Here is a 15,056-nt window from a genome sequence, read left to right on the forward strand (position 1 = left end):
TGCAATAAGTTCACACTAGCACTTAAAACATTCCACATATCCATCCAGTCAGGTGTCGGCACCGCCGACGGAGACCTCACATTCACACGCTCCCCCTCCTCCCTAGGAGAGCCTTCTACCTCAGACATGTCGACACACGGGTACCGACACACCACACACACAGGGAACCTCTTATCTGAAGATAGTTTCCCCACAAGGCCCTTTGGAGAGACAGAGAGAGAGTATGCCAGCACACACCGCAGCGCTATATGACCCTGGAAAAAAACACTAAAATGTTTATCCAGTAGCGCTGTTTATACTTTATATCTGCCAAATTTGTGCCCCCCTCTTAAAACCCCTCTATCACCGTGTATAAGCAGGGGAGAGTCCGGGGAGCCTCCTCTCAGCGCTGTGCTGTGGAGAAAAATGGCGCTGGTGAGTGCTGAGGGAGAAGCCCCGCCCCCTCGGCAGAGGGCTTCTGTCCCGCTCAAAATTCCTGAAAACTGGCGGGGGCTCTGTTATATACATGTACAGTGCCCATCTGTACATGTATATACTTATTTTGCCAATGGAGAGGTTTTATTGCTGCCCAGGGCGCTCCCCCCTGCGCCCTTACAGTGACTGCGGTGTGTCAGGTGTATGGGAGCAATGGCGCACAGCTTTACTGCTGTGCGTTACCTCAGTGAAGATCATGAAGTCTTCTGCCGCCTCTGAAGTCTACTTTTCTTCTCATACTCACCCGGCTTCTATCTACCGGCTCTGCGAGGAGGACGGCGGCGCGGCTCTGGGACGGACGGCGAGGGTGAGACCTGCGTACCAATCCCTCTGGAGCTAATGGTGTCCAGTAGCCTAAGAAACAGAGCCTTGAAACTCCCAGAAGTAGGTCTGTTTCTCTCTCCTCAGTCCCTCGATGCAGGGAGTCTGTTGCCAGCAGGCTCCCTGAAAATAAAAAACCTAACTAATATACTTTCTGACAGGGAGCTCAGGAGAGCTCCATGTAGTGCACCCATCTCCTCTGGGCACAGTATCAAACTGAGGTCTAGAGGAGGGGCATAGAGGGAGGAGCCAGTGCACACCCAGACCTAAAGTCTTTCTTAAAGTGCCCATGTTGCCTGCGGAGCCCGTCTATCCCCATGGTCCTTAAGGAGTCCACAGCATCCTCTAGGACGTTAGAGAAAGGATAATAATATACATGTCTTCCACAACATTTGACAAGCATGGTCTCTCCCCGTAAATATTGCCATAAGCTACACAAGGATGGGGTCCATAAGAAAGCTCTTATCTTCAAGAGAATTTTAATTTTAGCATTGCATATAGCTGCATTTATGTTAGGGACCAAACTCCATTTTTGCATTTCATCATACATGTGCTCCAGTTCTTTGGAATTATATTGACGCTTTTCCACTTGTGCTACATTTCCGTAGAAATTAAACCCTTCACCATGTGATATACGGAGCAGGCTCTACTTTTGCAACTGTGGTGCTCATAAAGAGAAATCTGGCTGTCATGGATGCCTCATTCACCCACATGGACTAGTATAGAAATCTGAGCAAGTCTTCCACACAAACATCATAGGTGTTTTCTTATGCTGACCAGATTCACAACCAGGAGTCCATCTAGAAACCCTGAACAATTCCATTTTCACTGCGAATATACATCTTCCATATACATAATTATTTAATCTTCCATGTTTGACTCCTACAGCCTAGCGTAAGTATCATCCTTACTCATAAAAGAGTATGTTCTCAAAGCTTAAAGCACTTTACACAGTTTTAAAGGTTCCAAATTTAAGTTGTCATTTCCCCTCTCCATATTCTACAATAGTAAAGATGACCATGTCATTGTAACATCATCATCAACATCAACAACAACATCAACAACAACAACGAGCAATCTACAACATCTCTTAATTTGAGCTGATGCTTTCTGGTTGTTTGGGGCAGGACCCAGGCATCATTTTGCACTCTGACACTTTCCCTTCATATATTACAGTTCCACAGTGTTTAAAAAATAGAAAATAAAAATAGAAAAACTGTTGAAAATACATATTCTTCCGCCTTGTTCTCCAGATCTGGTGATTTTGATGCAATGTGAGGATCACCAGCACAGATAACTTGCTTCTGGATTTCACAACCAGATCAACTCCCAAAAAGTAGCAGACTGGCATTCCATGACTTGGTTCCAAAGAGTAGGCCATCCCATTATTATTCAGAACACTTTAACACAAAGACAACCCTATGGTACAACCCATCTATACTAGAAACAGAAAGAAAAAAAAAAACGTGAAAAAGGAGGCGCTGCATTATATTATATCATCTCTGTGGGTTTTATCAAGTCTGCGCCTAAGTGACCTAGAAATGAAGTTACCCACTCTAATGGCTGCAAAGGACATATAGAAAAGGAACAAAAAACTATGCTTCTGATGTTGTTCAGAGCCCAAAACCGAATGCTGCATAAGGCTAAAATGCCATACTATGGGAGATATCCAAATACCCAAGGTACATTACCGCAGGTAATAATATCGTCCAGGGCTATCCTATCAGCCCCGATAAGCCGGCACGAGCTGCGGCTTGTCGGGGGTTTATTTGTTACTACACTGGGTGCCGGCTCTTGACACCTCCCCAAGCTGACAGAGTAGCACTGCACCTCCAGTTCCCCGTCACATGACTGCTCCCCCATCATATGACCGCCGGGGGATGGGATTCGGGTCACGGCACTACCCTGGTTTCCCCACCTGGGGTCACAGAGCTGAGTGCCAGCTCCCGGGCTGCAGCGCCCTCACTGCAGTCACAGCCTGCACGGGTCGTCAAGGCTTATCATGGATTTTGTTTCACCTGCCTAGGGTGAAACCAAATCCCCGGAAAAGCACCATTTTTAAGTGTTTCACTGAACCTGTGTTTTCAGAAGGAAAGATGTTTTTTTTTTTTGTTTTTTTAACTGGATAGCCTGTAAAAAACATATTGGTGAAACATCAGAAAAAAGTGTGCAAAATATACGTTATGATAAGAACTTACCGTTGATAACGGTATTTCTCCTAAGTCCACAGGATAACATTGGGATATGATGATGCGACAACAGATTTGTACCAAATCGGGTAAAGCTTTTCGGCCTCCCAGCATGGGACAGGCCCGTCCATATATCCCCACCTCCTGGCAGAGACAAATCAGTTGTTTTCCCAAAGCTTAAGGCAGGAGCATCATAAATAGCCCTAATCAGTCGAGAAGTACACACATGCACACCCTTCCATACAAGAAGGAAGAGGTTAGTGAGTAAAAGGATCCTCAAATCAGGTGCGTCAGAATGGGATTCCTGTGGATCGTGTGGACTTAGGAGAAATACCGTTATCAATGGCAAGTTTTTAGCATAACGTATATTTCTCTGGCAGGGTCCACAGGTAATCTACAGGATAACATTGGGATTTCCCAAAGCAATTTAGTGGTGGGGACGCTCCTGACTGGACAGGAGAATCCTTCGCCCGAATTCAGCGTCCTGAGGGGCAAAGGTATCCATGGCATAATGTCTAATGTATGTATTAATGGAAAGACCATGTGGCTGCCTTACATATCTGTTCTGCTGCAGCACCACGCTGTGCTGCCCATGATGGACCTACCTTACGAGTAGAGTGAGCAGAGCCATTAGCCGGAACAGGGAGATCAACTTGAGAATATGCATCTGAAATAGTCACCCGAAGACATCTCGCCATTGTCTGCTTATCAGCATACCATCCTCTCTTGTGAAATCCGTAAAGTATGAAGAAAGAATCTGTCTTTCTGATGGCACTGGTACGATCCATGTAGATCCTTAAGGCACGGACCACGTCCAGCAATGCATCTCCCGCAGAAAGGCCCGGTTCCAGGAAAGCCGGGACAACAATTTCTTTGTTAAGGTGAAATTTAGACACCACCTTGGGAAGATACCCAGATTTAGTTCTGAGAACTGCACTATCTGGATAAAAGATCAGATATGGGGGAACGACAAAACAATGCCCCTAAATCTGACACTCTTCTAGCCGACGCCATGGCCAGTAGAAAGAGAACTTTAGCTGTCAACCATTTAAGATCCACTTTGTTAAGTGGTTCAAATGGGGTAACTTGAAGGGCCTAGAGTACTAATCTTAAGTCCCAAGGCACTGTAGGAGGAACAAAAAGGAAATTGAATATGCAGCATTCCCTGGAAAAAAATTATGCACATCCTGTAAATTGGCAATTTTCTTTTGAATCTATACATTCAATGCTTACACTTGCACTCTCAAGGAAGCCACCTTCAAACCTATATCCATTCCTGCCTGAAGGAATGCCAAGACCCTGGAAACTCTGAAAGAACTAGGGTCCATTTTCCATTCACTGCACCAATGAATATAGGCCTGTCATATTCGGTGATAAATTCAAGCTGAGGAAGGTTTCCTTGCTCTGAGCATTGTTTGAACTACACGTTGTGAGAATCATCTTGACTTCCAGATAGATGTCTCAAGAGCCACGCCGTCGAATACAGTCAATCCAGATGTCTGTGATAACAAGGGCCCTGCGTCAGTAGATCTGGACATTGAGGGAGCAGGAACGGAGCATTCATCGACACTCTCTGAAGATCTGTGTACCAATGTCTTCTGGGCCAAGCCAGAGCTATTAGTATCACGGCACTCTTTCCTTGCTTTATCTTTCTCACCACCCTGGGTAATAAGGTGATTGGAGGGAACACATAAGCTAGATGAAAGTCCCAACTCACTAACAGGGCATCCACAAAGATCACTCTGGGATCCTTTGTTCTTGACCCGTAAGCGAGAACTTTGTTGTTCTGATGGGACGCCATGAGATTTATCTCTGGCAATCCCCACTTGTCGACTAGAGTCTGAAAGACCTCCACGTGTAGAGCCCATTCGCTTGCCTGAATGGTGTGTCGTCTGAGAAAATCTGCTTCCCAGTTTAGGACTCCCGGAACGAACACTGCGGACAAGGCTGGATGATGAAGTTCTGCCCACTTTAGTGTGTGACTTACCTCCTTCATAGCTTTTTGGCTGTGAGTTCCGCCCTGATAGTTGAAGTACGCTACTGCCATCGCATTGCCCGAGTGGATCTGAATTGGTTTTCCCTGAAGGATGTCCTTTGCCTGAATCAGTGCCTTGTATATGGCCCGAAGTTCCAATATATTTATTGACAGGCAACCTTCTTCCTTGGTCCATAAGCCCCTGTAAACAAAACCTTCCTGACACTGCTCCCCAGCCCTGGAGACTGGCATCTGTTGTCAGAATTTCCCAATCTGATATCCAAAAGGGTCTCCCTTTGTCCAGATGGGATGTCTGTAGCCACCAGGCTAGCGACCTCCTAACTTCCACTGTAAGGACCATAGACTGCATTTTTATCAGATACTGCAGAGGCCTCGAGTGGAACTGAGTATACGCCACCATCAATCCCATCACACGCATTGCTATGTGAATGGATACCCTTTGATTGTGTAACAGCTCCTGAATCCTTGACAGAACCAGAGACAATTTCGCCCAATTTATGAGCCACCCGTGCTTATTACACGTTATTGTCTGTTGCAGATGACAGAGGAGCAATTCCTGAGACTGTACCAGGATTAAAAGATCGTCGAGCTATGGAAAAATTCTTATCCCCTGCTGGTGGAGATAAGCTGCCATTACCACCATAATCTTGGTAAATACTCTGCGGGTTGTGGTTAACCCAAAAGGTAGGGCCTGGAACTGAAAATGCTGTTGGAGAATAGCAAACCTGAAATAGCACTGATAGGACAGTGCTATAGGGTCATAAGTAAGTTATAACAGTAAGCATACTGGATATCCAGGGATACCATATAATCCCCTGGCTCCATGGCCAAAATGATGGATTTTAAAGTCTCCATATGAAACCGAGGTACCCAAATGTACTTGTTCAACACTTTGAGATTGAGTATGGGCCAGAATGACCCATTTGGCTTCTGAACTAGAAACAGGTTGGAGTAAAAACCATGTCCTCATTGTGGAGGAGGAACTGGAATGATTACCCCTGACTGACGCAATTTCTGAACTGCCTCTTGCAAAGCCCCGGCCTTTGTCTCTACCCAAGACGGGCTTGTACAAAAAAGCCTTCCAGGAGGGTGTTTCTTGAAGGCAAATGCATAATCGAGAAATACCGCTTCCTGCACCCAGGCATCTGTTGTAAACTGCCAGATCTGAGCAAACTGAAGAAGTCGGCCCCCCACCCTGGAATCCCCCAGGTGGAGGCTCGCACCATCAGGCTGATAGCTTATTTTCTGTTTTACCAACCGGCCCTCCGGTATCCCAATGCTTTTTAGTCTTACCAGACTTGTTGTATTGGGGCTGTCTGCCATCACTTTTCCCTTTAGCTTATCCTTGAGACCGAAAGGCTGGAACTTTAGGTTTGAATTTGTATGTGGAAGGAAACTTTACTTTCTTGGAGTCTGCTTCTGACTCCAAAATATCTGTCAATTCTTTACCAAAAAGAATATCTCCAGAGAAAGGTAAAGACTCCAAAACCTTTTTAGATTCTGAATCAGCTTTCCACATACGTAGCCAAACTGCTCTGCGAGCGACTACTGTTAAAGCTGATGCCCTGGAGGCAATTGTACCCATATCCAAAGCTGCTTCTTCCAAGAACAATGCAGCCTGTTTTATATGTGCCATGTGGGATTTTTGCTCTCTAGATGCCAGTGAAAGATCTCCTTCCAATGCATCAGCCCAGACAGCCACTGCTTTTGCCATCCAAGCTGAAGCCATGGCTGGTTTTAGGACTGCCCCAGACAGGGAAAACATGGTTTTTAAAAAACCATCCACTCTCCTATCATTGACATCATTTAATGATGTTGAAGGCAGAGGTAATGTAGATTTTCGCACTAATCGAATAACATGCATATCTACTTTAGGGGCCACCTCCCTTTAAACACAGGTGTCTTGGATTTTAACACAGGCTCTACTGATTCTTTTAAGGATAGAATGGCTTTCATTGCCTTAATTAACTCAGCTATGTCCACTGAGCTGAGGCCTACCTCCTCCTCCTCATATGCAGAACCAGAGCTTAACGAGCCTTCATCCTCTGATGAATCCTCATCTGAAACATGTGTAGATTGTGAAAATGTAGATTTACTTACCACTGGCTTATCAGCCTATTTTCTTTGAGAGGCTGCTGCTGGAAGTGATAAACCGCAGGTGGGAAGCTGCATGTAAGGGTTAATCGTGTAACCTATTCCTGGTACAGTAGTTAGAATTATCCGCCCCGCTATACTGGGGGGAACAACTTGCACCTGTATCTGCCTTGTACTATTCAAGAGACTTTGGTGAAAGCTAAAACAATTTGCACACAAACCATCCTGAACCAGATCCTGAGAGGTTAACCCAGCTTTACACGACAAACATGATATGAGTGTTGGTGTTGCTGTGAGTGTATCTTCCTCACCTTTGCCGCTCTTAGATATGATAAATAATCAACACTTACATGGTGTACTACACAATTTGTGACTAATCACTTTAAGCTTTTTAAAGTGACATACAATCCGACCCTACCCTGCTATACACCAGCATTGAGGATCGGAATAGATAGAAAAAAAAAAAAAAACTAACAGACTTATAGTAAAGTCAGCAATCACACTAGCAGTCAGTCACATGTTATACATTAGTATAATAAGCAATATGAGCACATACTCAAATACAGATACATTTCAAGTATGTAGGAGAAACATATTACTGCATTACTTTATAAAAGTTTTAACCGTATTCAGACGCATAGCGAAAGAAACCACAGTAATATTATCAGACTCGTATGCATTATGCACTTAATCAACTATTCATACTCAAGAAGGTAGATAGAGGCTTAGTGCTGTATAACCCATACTCAGTAGAGTGGGATACAGGGAGACTTACCCCGCTTCCAGGATCAATCAATACGTCTGTTAAACGCTGAGTGGATCCAGATGCTATTAGTGTACACCACCACTCCGTGAACCTATAACCTATAGTGAACACAGACGCCCAAAGTGAACACAGACGCACCAGTCACACAGCTGCCTATGCTGCGACTGGGTCCCTTAGTACACAGCATCTCAGATGGAAGCGGGAGAACAGTTCATAGCGGGAAACTGGTCATGAACCGAGGGGAGAGGCGACCAGGAGAGTGTCTGACTCTCCACTGCTAACATCGACCCTAGGGATGGCGGCCTCATACTACTCCTGGAGCCTATGATCCCTAAGGGCTAGCGCTGGTGCACCCGAGGTGGCAGCCGCGTCAGCGACTGTTTGGTAGTCTCCTCCCAAAGCAGTGCGGCTGTGTCCGTATTCCCCTTCTAAGCAGAACCGATGCCTTACCTTCTCCCTGTGCTCCGGTCACAGCCTGATAACGTCTGATGGACCTGCTAGTATATCAGACACAGACGCCCGCCAAAAGAGCACTATACTCACGGGTAAGCGTTGTCGCAACACGGAGGAGTGTTTTTGGAGCGACTCTTTCTAAGCTACATATAAGACGCTTTCTTTTAGAAAGAGGACTCAAGAAAAAAAATAGTAAGACTATGAAAATAAAATAAGAAAGCTTAGGGCTGCTCAAAACCAGCAGCCCTCTGACCATGGCCCGGCTCCTGCCGCAGCAGCCCTCTGACCATGGCCTGGCTCCTGCCGCACCAAACAAAAAACTGATTTGCCTGAGCCAGGAGTCAGGGATATATGAACGGGCCCGCTGCATGTTGGGAGGCCGAAAAGCTTTGACCGAATGGTGCAAATCCGCTGTCGCTTCATCATATCCGAATGTTGTCCTGTGGATAACCTGTGGACCCTGCCGGAGAAAAGGACGTTTTTCGCAGCAGGTGTTTTATCTCCTATAATAGGATAAGGCATGATTAAGTACTAATAATACTACCATGTGCCTCTATCCACATTTCTCAAGACACTACCCCTATCCACATTTCTCAGACACGTACCAGGTTTGTGTCGGTAAATTTAGAGCATGTTCCGAATCCCCAGCACAATGGTCACTCACTTTAAGCAACCTGACTAATCAAATTAACACGTTGGTCTTTCCCAGCTCCAACAGTGTCTCAGTCAGAGGCACGGGAAAGAGTATCAACTGGGATACTGTAATCAACTGCTGTCGAGGTTTATCCAAGAGACCCTACTAAAATGTGCTAATCTGATATGGTAAAAACTTTTCATTCCAAGACAGAACCCAATTGAACTCCAAGTGAGAATACGGATCCCTTTCCATTTGATCGTACAAATGATCCCCCCCATATCCCCCATCCCATGTGTAGGGGACCATGTACACATTTTAAACAAACAGAACTTACAGCATGGTGTGGTCTGTGTTGGCTGCACATGAGAAAAAGATAGGATGGATGTAATATCTGGCACTTCAGGTTTGTTGGGCTCTTCAACAATCGTCTGGTCGGCCCATACTACAGCCTTTTCTCTCTGCACCAAGTGCTCGATGTCTTGGAAACCAGACTCTACTATGGCATCTGCTAATCCAGCCTGTTTCAACAGAACATATTGTCTTCTGAAGGAAGGCAGAATAGAACTGAGCAACCTACAATGAGAACAAATAGATTTGTGTGGTTATAGTCTCCTGATCGTACTCTGCCAGAACATTGTAACTTTATACAATGGGCAAAAGTTATCTACCACAATTCCACTTTCCTTCACAACAAGTAAAACAAAATGAACAGTAAATTCTACCCGATCCTTGGCAAACCAAATGCTAACTATAGGTCAGCAAGGCACTAAGACATCTGAAATGGGGAAAGAGGTGGTGAAAAAACAATTTAATATATATATATATATACACACACACACACACACACACACACACACACACGACAGATGGGGGTCCGGCACAGCCACTGAAAACGAATATAGGACTGGGTGCCCTCACAAGAAAATGTATGCACAACGAGTTGGTGCGGCACTCCAATAAACCAGTCGTGAAACCTCCGTAAATATATACGTTTCAATGCCGTTTATTAGATAGGCATTTTCATCAGGATACAAAGAAAACATAAAAACATCCTACCTTATATAGCAGATATCACCCTGTGAGGCGCAAACTGCCGCAGCGGGACTGCACACCCGGCGAAGGCGCCTAAAAGATGACGTAATGACGTCCTGTAAGAGGAAGCCAAGCGTCGTGTGAGAAACCATCACCATGGCAACAGATAATAACAAATTGCTAGCACCCAAGCGCAGGCGCAATGCGGTTACTGACATACAAAACGATACAGATAGCTAAATAACAATGTATCGAAGAGTAGCATATTACAAAAAATAGATCAATGCCTAGATATTAACAGCGATGGACTCATGATCACACAAGCACTGAAACAGAATGGCCTAAGGTTAATATGACACAATATAAAGAACTGCTTTTTTTTTTTAAATACTTTTATATCCCAAGAAAGATGTTCAAAAGCGTATTATGCCTTGGGTCACACAGTATACTCCAGCAAGTCAGACCATCAGTAAAATTTCAAAGAAATATTGGCCTATTGTAAGGTCTGACCCGGAGTGTAATCTATCTGATACTCAACTTATGTCATGCTATAAACGTGGCCGCAGTTTGCGGGACATTTTAGTGCGGTCAGACATCTCTGATACCCCCCCCTAGTTTATATAGAGGTAGTTTGGGCTGTATTCGCTGCACATGTGTCACCTGTAAATTTTTAATTCCAGGTGAGACTTTTTATCATCCCCATACTGGTAAGATCTTGCCTATCCGCCATAGACTCACTTGTAACTCTAAGTTTACAGTGTACCAAATTATTTGCCCGTGCGGCCTTTCCTATATCGGTAAAACTGAACGCCCTTTTAAGGAAAGGATGGCCGCACGTAGGTCTTCAATTAAATCAGCTATTAATACTGGTAAAAGTGACTTACCAGTGGCCAGACATTTTTTATTAGCCGCGCATAACCTAACAACCCTTAGATATAGGATGATCGACCATGTGCCTCAGTCACTGAGAGGTGGCAACCGTGGCCTCAAACTTCTGCAGTGTGAGGCACGTTGGATCTATCGTCTGGGCACACTTGCCCCTGGGGGTCTAAATGAACAGTCAGGTATTGGCATACTAGCCAGTAGTAATTGATGTTGTATTTTTGGTGGCAAATCTTTCCTTTACTGTTCTTTATATTGTGTCATATTAACCTTAGGCCATTCTATTTCAGTGCTTGTGTGATTATGAGTCCATCGCTGTTAATATCTAGGCATTGATCTATTTTTTGTAATATGCTACTCTTCGATACATTGTTATTTAGCTATCTGTATCGTTTTGTATGTCAGTAACCGCATCGCACCTGCGCTTGGGTGCTAGCAATTTGTAGCAATTTGTTATTATCTGTTGTCATGGTGATGGTTTCTCACACGACGCTTGGCTTCCTCTTACAGGACGTCATTACGTCATCTTTTAGGCGCCTCCGCCGGGTGTGCAGTCCCGCTGCGGCAGTTTGCGCCTCACAGGGTGATATCTGCTATATAAGGTAGGATGTTTTTATGTTTTCTTTGTATCCTGATGAAAATGCCTATCTAATAAACGGCATTGAAACGTTGATATTTACGGAGGTTTCACGACTGGTTTATTGGAGTGCCGCACCAACTCGTTATGTATATATATATATATATATATATATATATATATATATATATATATATATATTATTTTTTCTATTATTTTTTTTTAAATGAATATAGGGATCACCAAAACCGTACATCTCTGGCATTTCAACATAATCAATTACCAGTCTTACTAAACCGTAAGACAAATAAAAGTATATGTGAGAGATTCCTAACCAGGATTTATGCTGGTGTTTGCTTTTTGGCTCAGATGTCACGTAGGTACTTTAAAATCCCTTCCAAATCTTTTTTTTTTTTTTTTTTTTTTTAAAGACCCTCTCTTTTTGGTTTTCATGGCATTTCGCAGAATCCAATCTCTTCCATATAGCTAGAAACTCATTTGGAAGAAATACAGTACGATTTTCAGAAATCATGATTTATATATCACAGAATCTATATACCAAAGAGAAAATTTCCATAAAGGTCACTTGTTTTCCAACCTCCAACGGGGAGGATTAATACATGAAATCACCATTTGTGTAGTATTAAGTATAGAACAGTTGCTATTCTATTACACTGAAATTTACCTATTAACCAACGAGAAAAGTGAGAAAATAAAAAAACAGCCAAACACATACATGGATATTTTTCCCATTCATTTACATGTACAGTAAACACATGGCAAATTCACAGTAAAAGAAATGGGCCATAAAAATTGATGAGGAAAAATTCACAATTAAAATTTGGATTTTTACAGCTCCTACACCTTCATAGAAAATACAAAACCTATGCTGAAAAGCAATGGGCTCTTCCAGACACACATTGACTGAAAATGTGCAGACAGATTGATCACACCTGGAGTGGCACCAAGCTTCAAGCCCACTATTCCCCCGCCCCAACCCATAAAAGACCAAAAAAATAAAAATACATGCAGTATATTAAAAAATTTTTTTAAATAGAATGCAAAAAGGAGACCGTTTGCTAACAGCCAATCACAAGCTGTTTACCACAATTTCAGCTTATGAATGGCTGTGGAGAACGGGAGTCCCAGTATTTAATTTAAAAAAAAAAAAAAAAGTTTATACTGTGGAGCCCAATTCATTTCAATGGGGTTCCCTCAAGGGACACATTCTGGAAGGGGGGCACATATATTAAACATTGCTGGTAAGATTTTATTTTTTTATTTTTTTTAAATTTACCAAAATCGCCATCATTCCCATAACATTTTTAGTAATAAATAGCTGTTCAGCAGATACATATCGAAAATTCCCTTTTATAGCAATTTTGTTCTATTTACAACTAATGTTGGGAAAATAAAAATAGGATTTTAATTACCTACTGGTAAATCCTTTTCTCGTAGTCCATAAGGGAAATTGGGGAGACTTAGTATGATGGGGTAAAGACGGGGTCCAAAGGAGCCGGTGCACTTTAAATTTCTTCACTGGGTGTGCTGGCTCCTCCCCTCTATGCCCCCTCCCACAGGCAGTTATAGGTAAAACAGTGCCCGAAGGAGAAAGGACATACTTGAGAGAAGAAACATAAAAATAAGTGGTGAGATTTACACACCACAAACATAAAACAACCAGCAACGGCTGGAAACAATAAAGAGCAACAGCTTAACAGGTAACCATACAAGAGAACCTGCAGAAAAGTCAACGCAACTGAGGTGGGCGCTCAATATCCCTTATGGACTACGAGAAAAGGATTTACCATGTAGCAACTCGGCATAGTTGCAAGGCCGAGACTCCACGGGCAGCCGCCAAGGAAGAGCCCACCGATCTAGTAGAGTGGACCTTCAGAGACTTAGGAACAGGTAAGGCTGCAGACACACAGGACTGTTGGATATTTCTAAGCCAACGAACAATGGACTGCTTCGAAGCAGGACAACCCTTTTTCTGCACATCATAGAGCACGAACAAGGAATCAGTCTTTCTGATCTGAGCCGTTCGCGTGACATAGATCTTCAAGGCTCGCACAGCTTCCAAATCCTCCGGAGGAGCAGAAGTGCCAGAACTTGACGGAACCACAATAGGTTGATTCAAGTGGAATGCAGAGTCAACCTTTGGCAGGAACTGCTGCCTAGTCCTGAGCTCCGTTCTATCCTCATAAAAGACCAAGTAGGGACTTTTACACGATAAGGCCCCCAATTCTGACACACATCTAGCAGAAGCCAGGGCCAGTAACATCACCGTCGTCCACGTGAGGTAAGTGTCTTCTACCATCACCCGAGATTCAAACCAGGACGACTGTAGAAATACCAACACCACATTCAAATCCCAGGGTGCCGTGGGCGGCACAAAATGAGGTTGAATGTTAAATACTCCTTGCAAGAAGGTCTGCACTTCTGGCAATACTGCCAATTTCTTCTGGAAGAAAATTGAGAGGGCCCAAAATCTAGACCTTAGTGGAACCGAGGAATAAGCCCTTATCAACACCAGCATGCAGAAAACGGAGGAAATGTCCCAAGTGGAACTCCGCAGGCGGATACGAGCGTTCCTCGCACCAAGAGACATATCTCCTCCAGATATGATGATAGTGTTTTGATGTCACAGGTTTCATGCCTGAACCATGGTAGCAATGACTCTTTTGGAAAGGCCCTTTTGAGCTAGGATGTTCCGCTCAACTTCCATGCCGTCAAACGAAGTCGCTGTAATTCCGGGTAGACGAACGGACCTTGTTGAAGAAGATCTCTTCATAGTGGTAGAGGCCAAGGGTCTTCGACGGACATGTCCAGAAGATCCGCGTACCACGCCCTCAGAGGCCAATCCAGGGCAATTAGTATTGCCTGGACTCCAAGATTTCTGATTCGCTTGAGCACTCTCTGGAGCAACGGAATCGGAGGAAACAGGTAGACCAGCCGGTAAGGCCAAGGCGACGTCCGTGCATCCACTGCCCTCGCCTGACGGTCCCTGGTTCATGAGCAATACCAGTGAAGATTCTTGTTGAGTCGAGAAGCCATCATGTCTATTTGTGGACAGCCCCACCAGTCGATGATCTGCTGAAACACCTGATGGTGGAGCCCCCACTCCCCCGGGTGGAGATCATGACAACTCAGAAAGTCCGCTTCCCAGTTGTCTACTCCCGGAATGAAGATTGCTGACATTGCTCTCCCATTTCTTTCCGCCCAGAGGAGTATCTTTGACACCTCTCGCATGCAGGCTCTGCTTTTTGTCACTCCTTGCTGACTGATATACACCACTGCTATGGTGTCATCCGACTGTACTTGGATCGTGTGATCCTTGAGTAGATGAGAGGCCTGAAGCATTGTAGATCGCCTGAAGTTCCATAATGTTGATCGGAAGAAGGGCTTCATGGGCTGACCACCTGCCCTGGAACTAAGCCCCTTGGGTGACAGCTCCCCATCCTCTCAGACTCGCATCCGTCGTGAGGAGGATCCAATCCTGAAACTCCGGCCTTCCAGGAGATTGGAGTACTGCAGCCACTACAGGAGGGAAAACCTGGCCTGAGGTGACAGCTGTATCATCCAGTGCACATCTGTAGATGTGATCTGGACCACTTGCTCAGGAGATTAAATCG

The 15,056-nt window shown here is 44.3% G+C and overlaps 1 protein-coding gene across 3 annotated transcripts in view; it reads right to left on the reverse strand.

Annotated features, from left to right (window-relative positions):
* The window catches only part of KIF18A (kinesin family member 18A), a 272,865-nt gene that overhangs the window by 86,117 nt on the left and 171,692 nt on the right, over nucleotides 1–15,056 (reverse strand). For all 3 annotated transcript variants that reach the window (XM_063944417.1, XM_063944418.1, XM_063944419.1), the window contains exon 13: nucleotides 9,265–9,503. In XM_063944417.1, the coding sequence (XP_063800487.1) occupies nucleotides 9,265–9,503 (239 nt within the window). The remainder of the gene's footprint in view (nucleotides 1–9,264; nucleotides 9,504–15,056) is intronic.

This window comes from Pseudophryne corroboree, chromosome 11 (genome assembly GCF_028390025.1).
Source record: "Pseudophryne corroboree isolate aPseCor3 chromosome 11, aPseCor3.hap2, whole genome shotgun sequence".
Lineage (NCBI taxonomy): Eukaryota > Metazoa > Chordata > Amphibia > Anura > Myobatrachidae > Pseudophryne > Pseudophryne corroboree.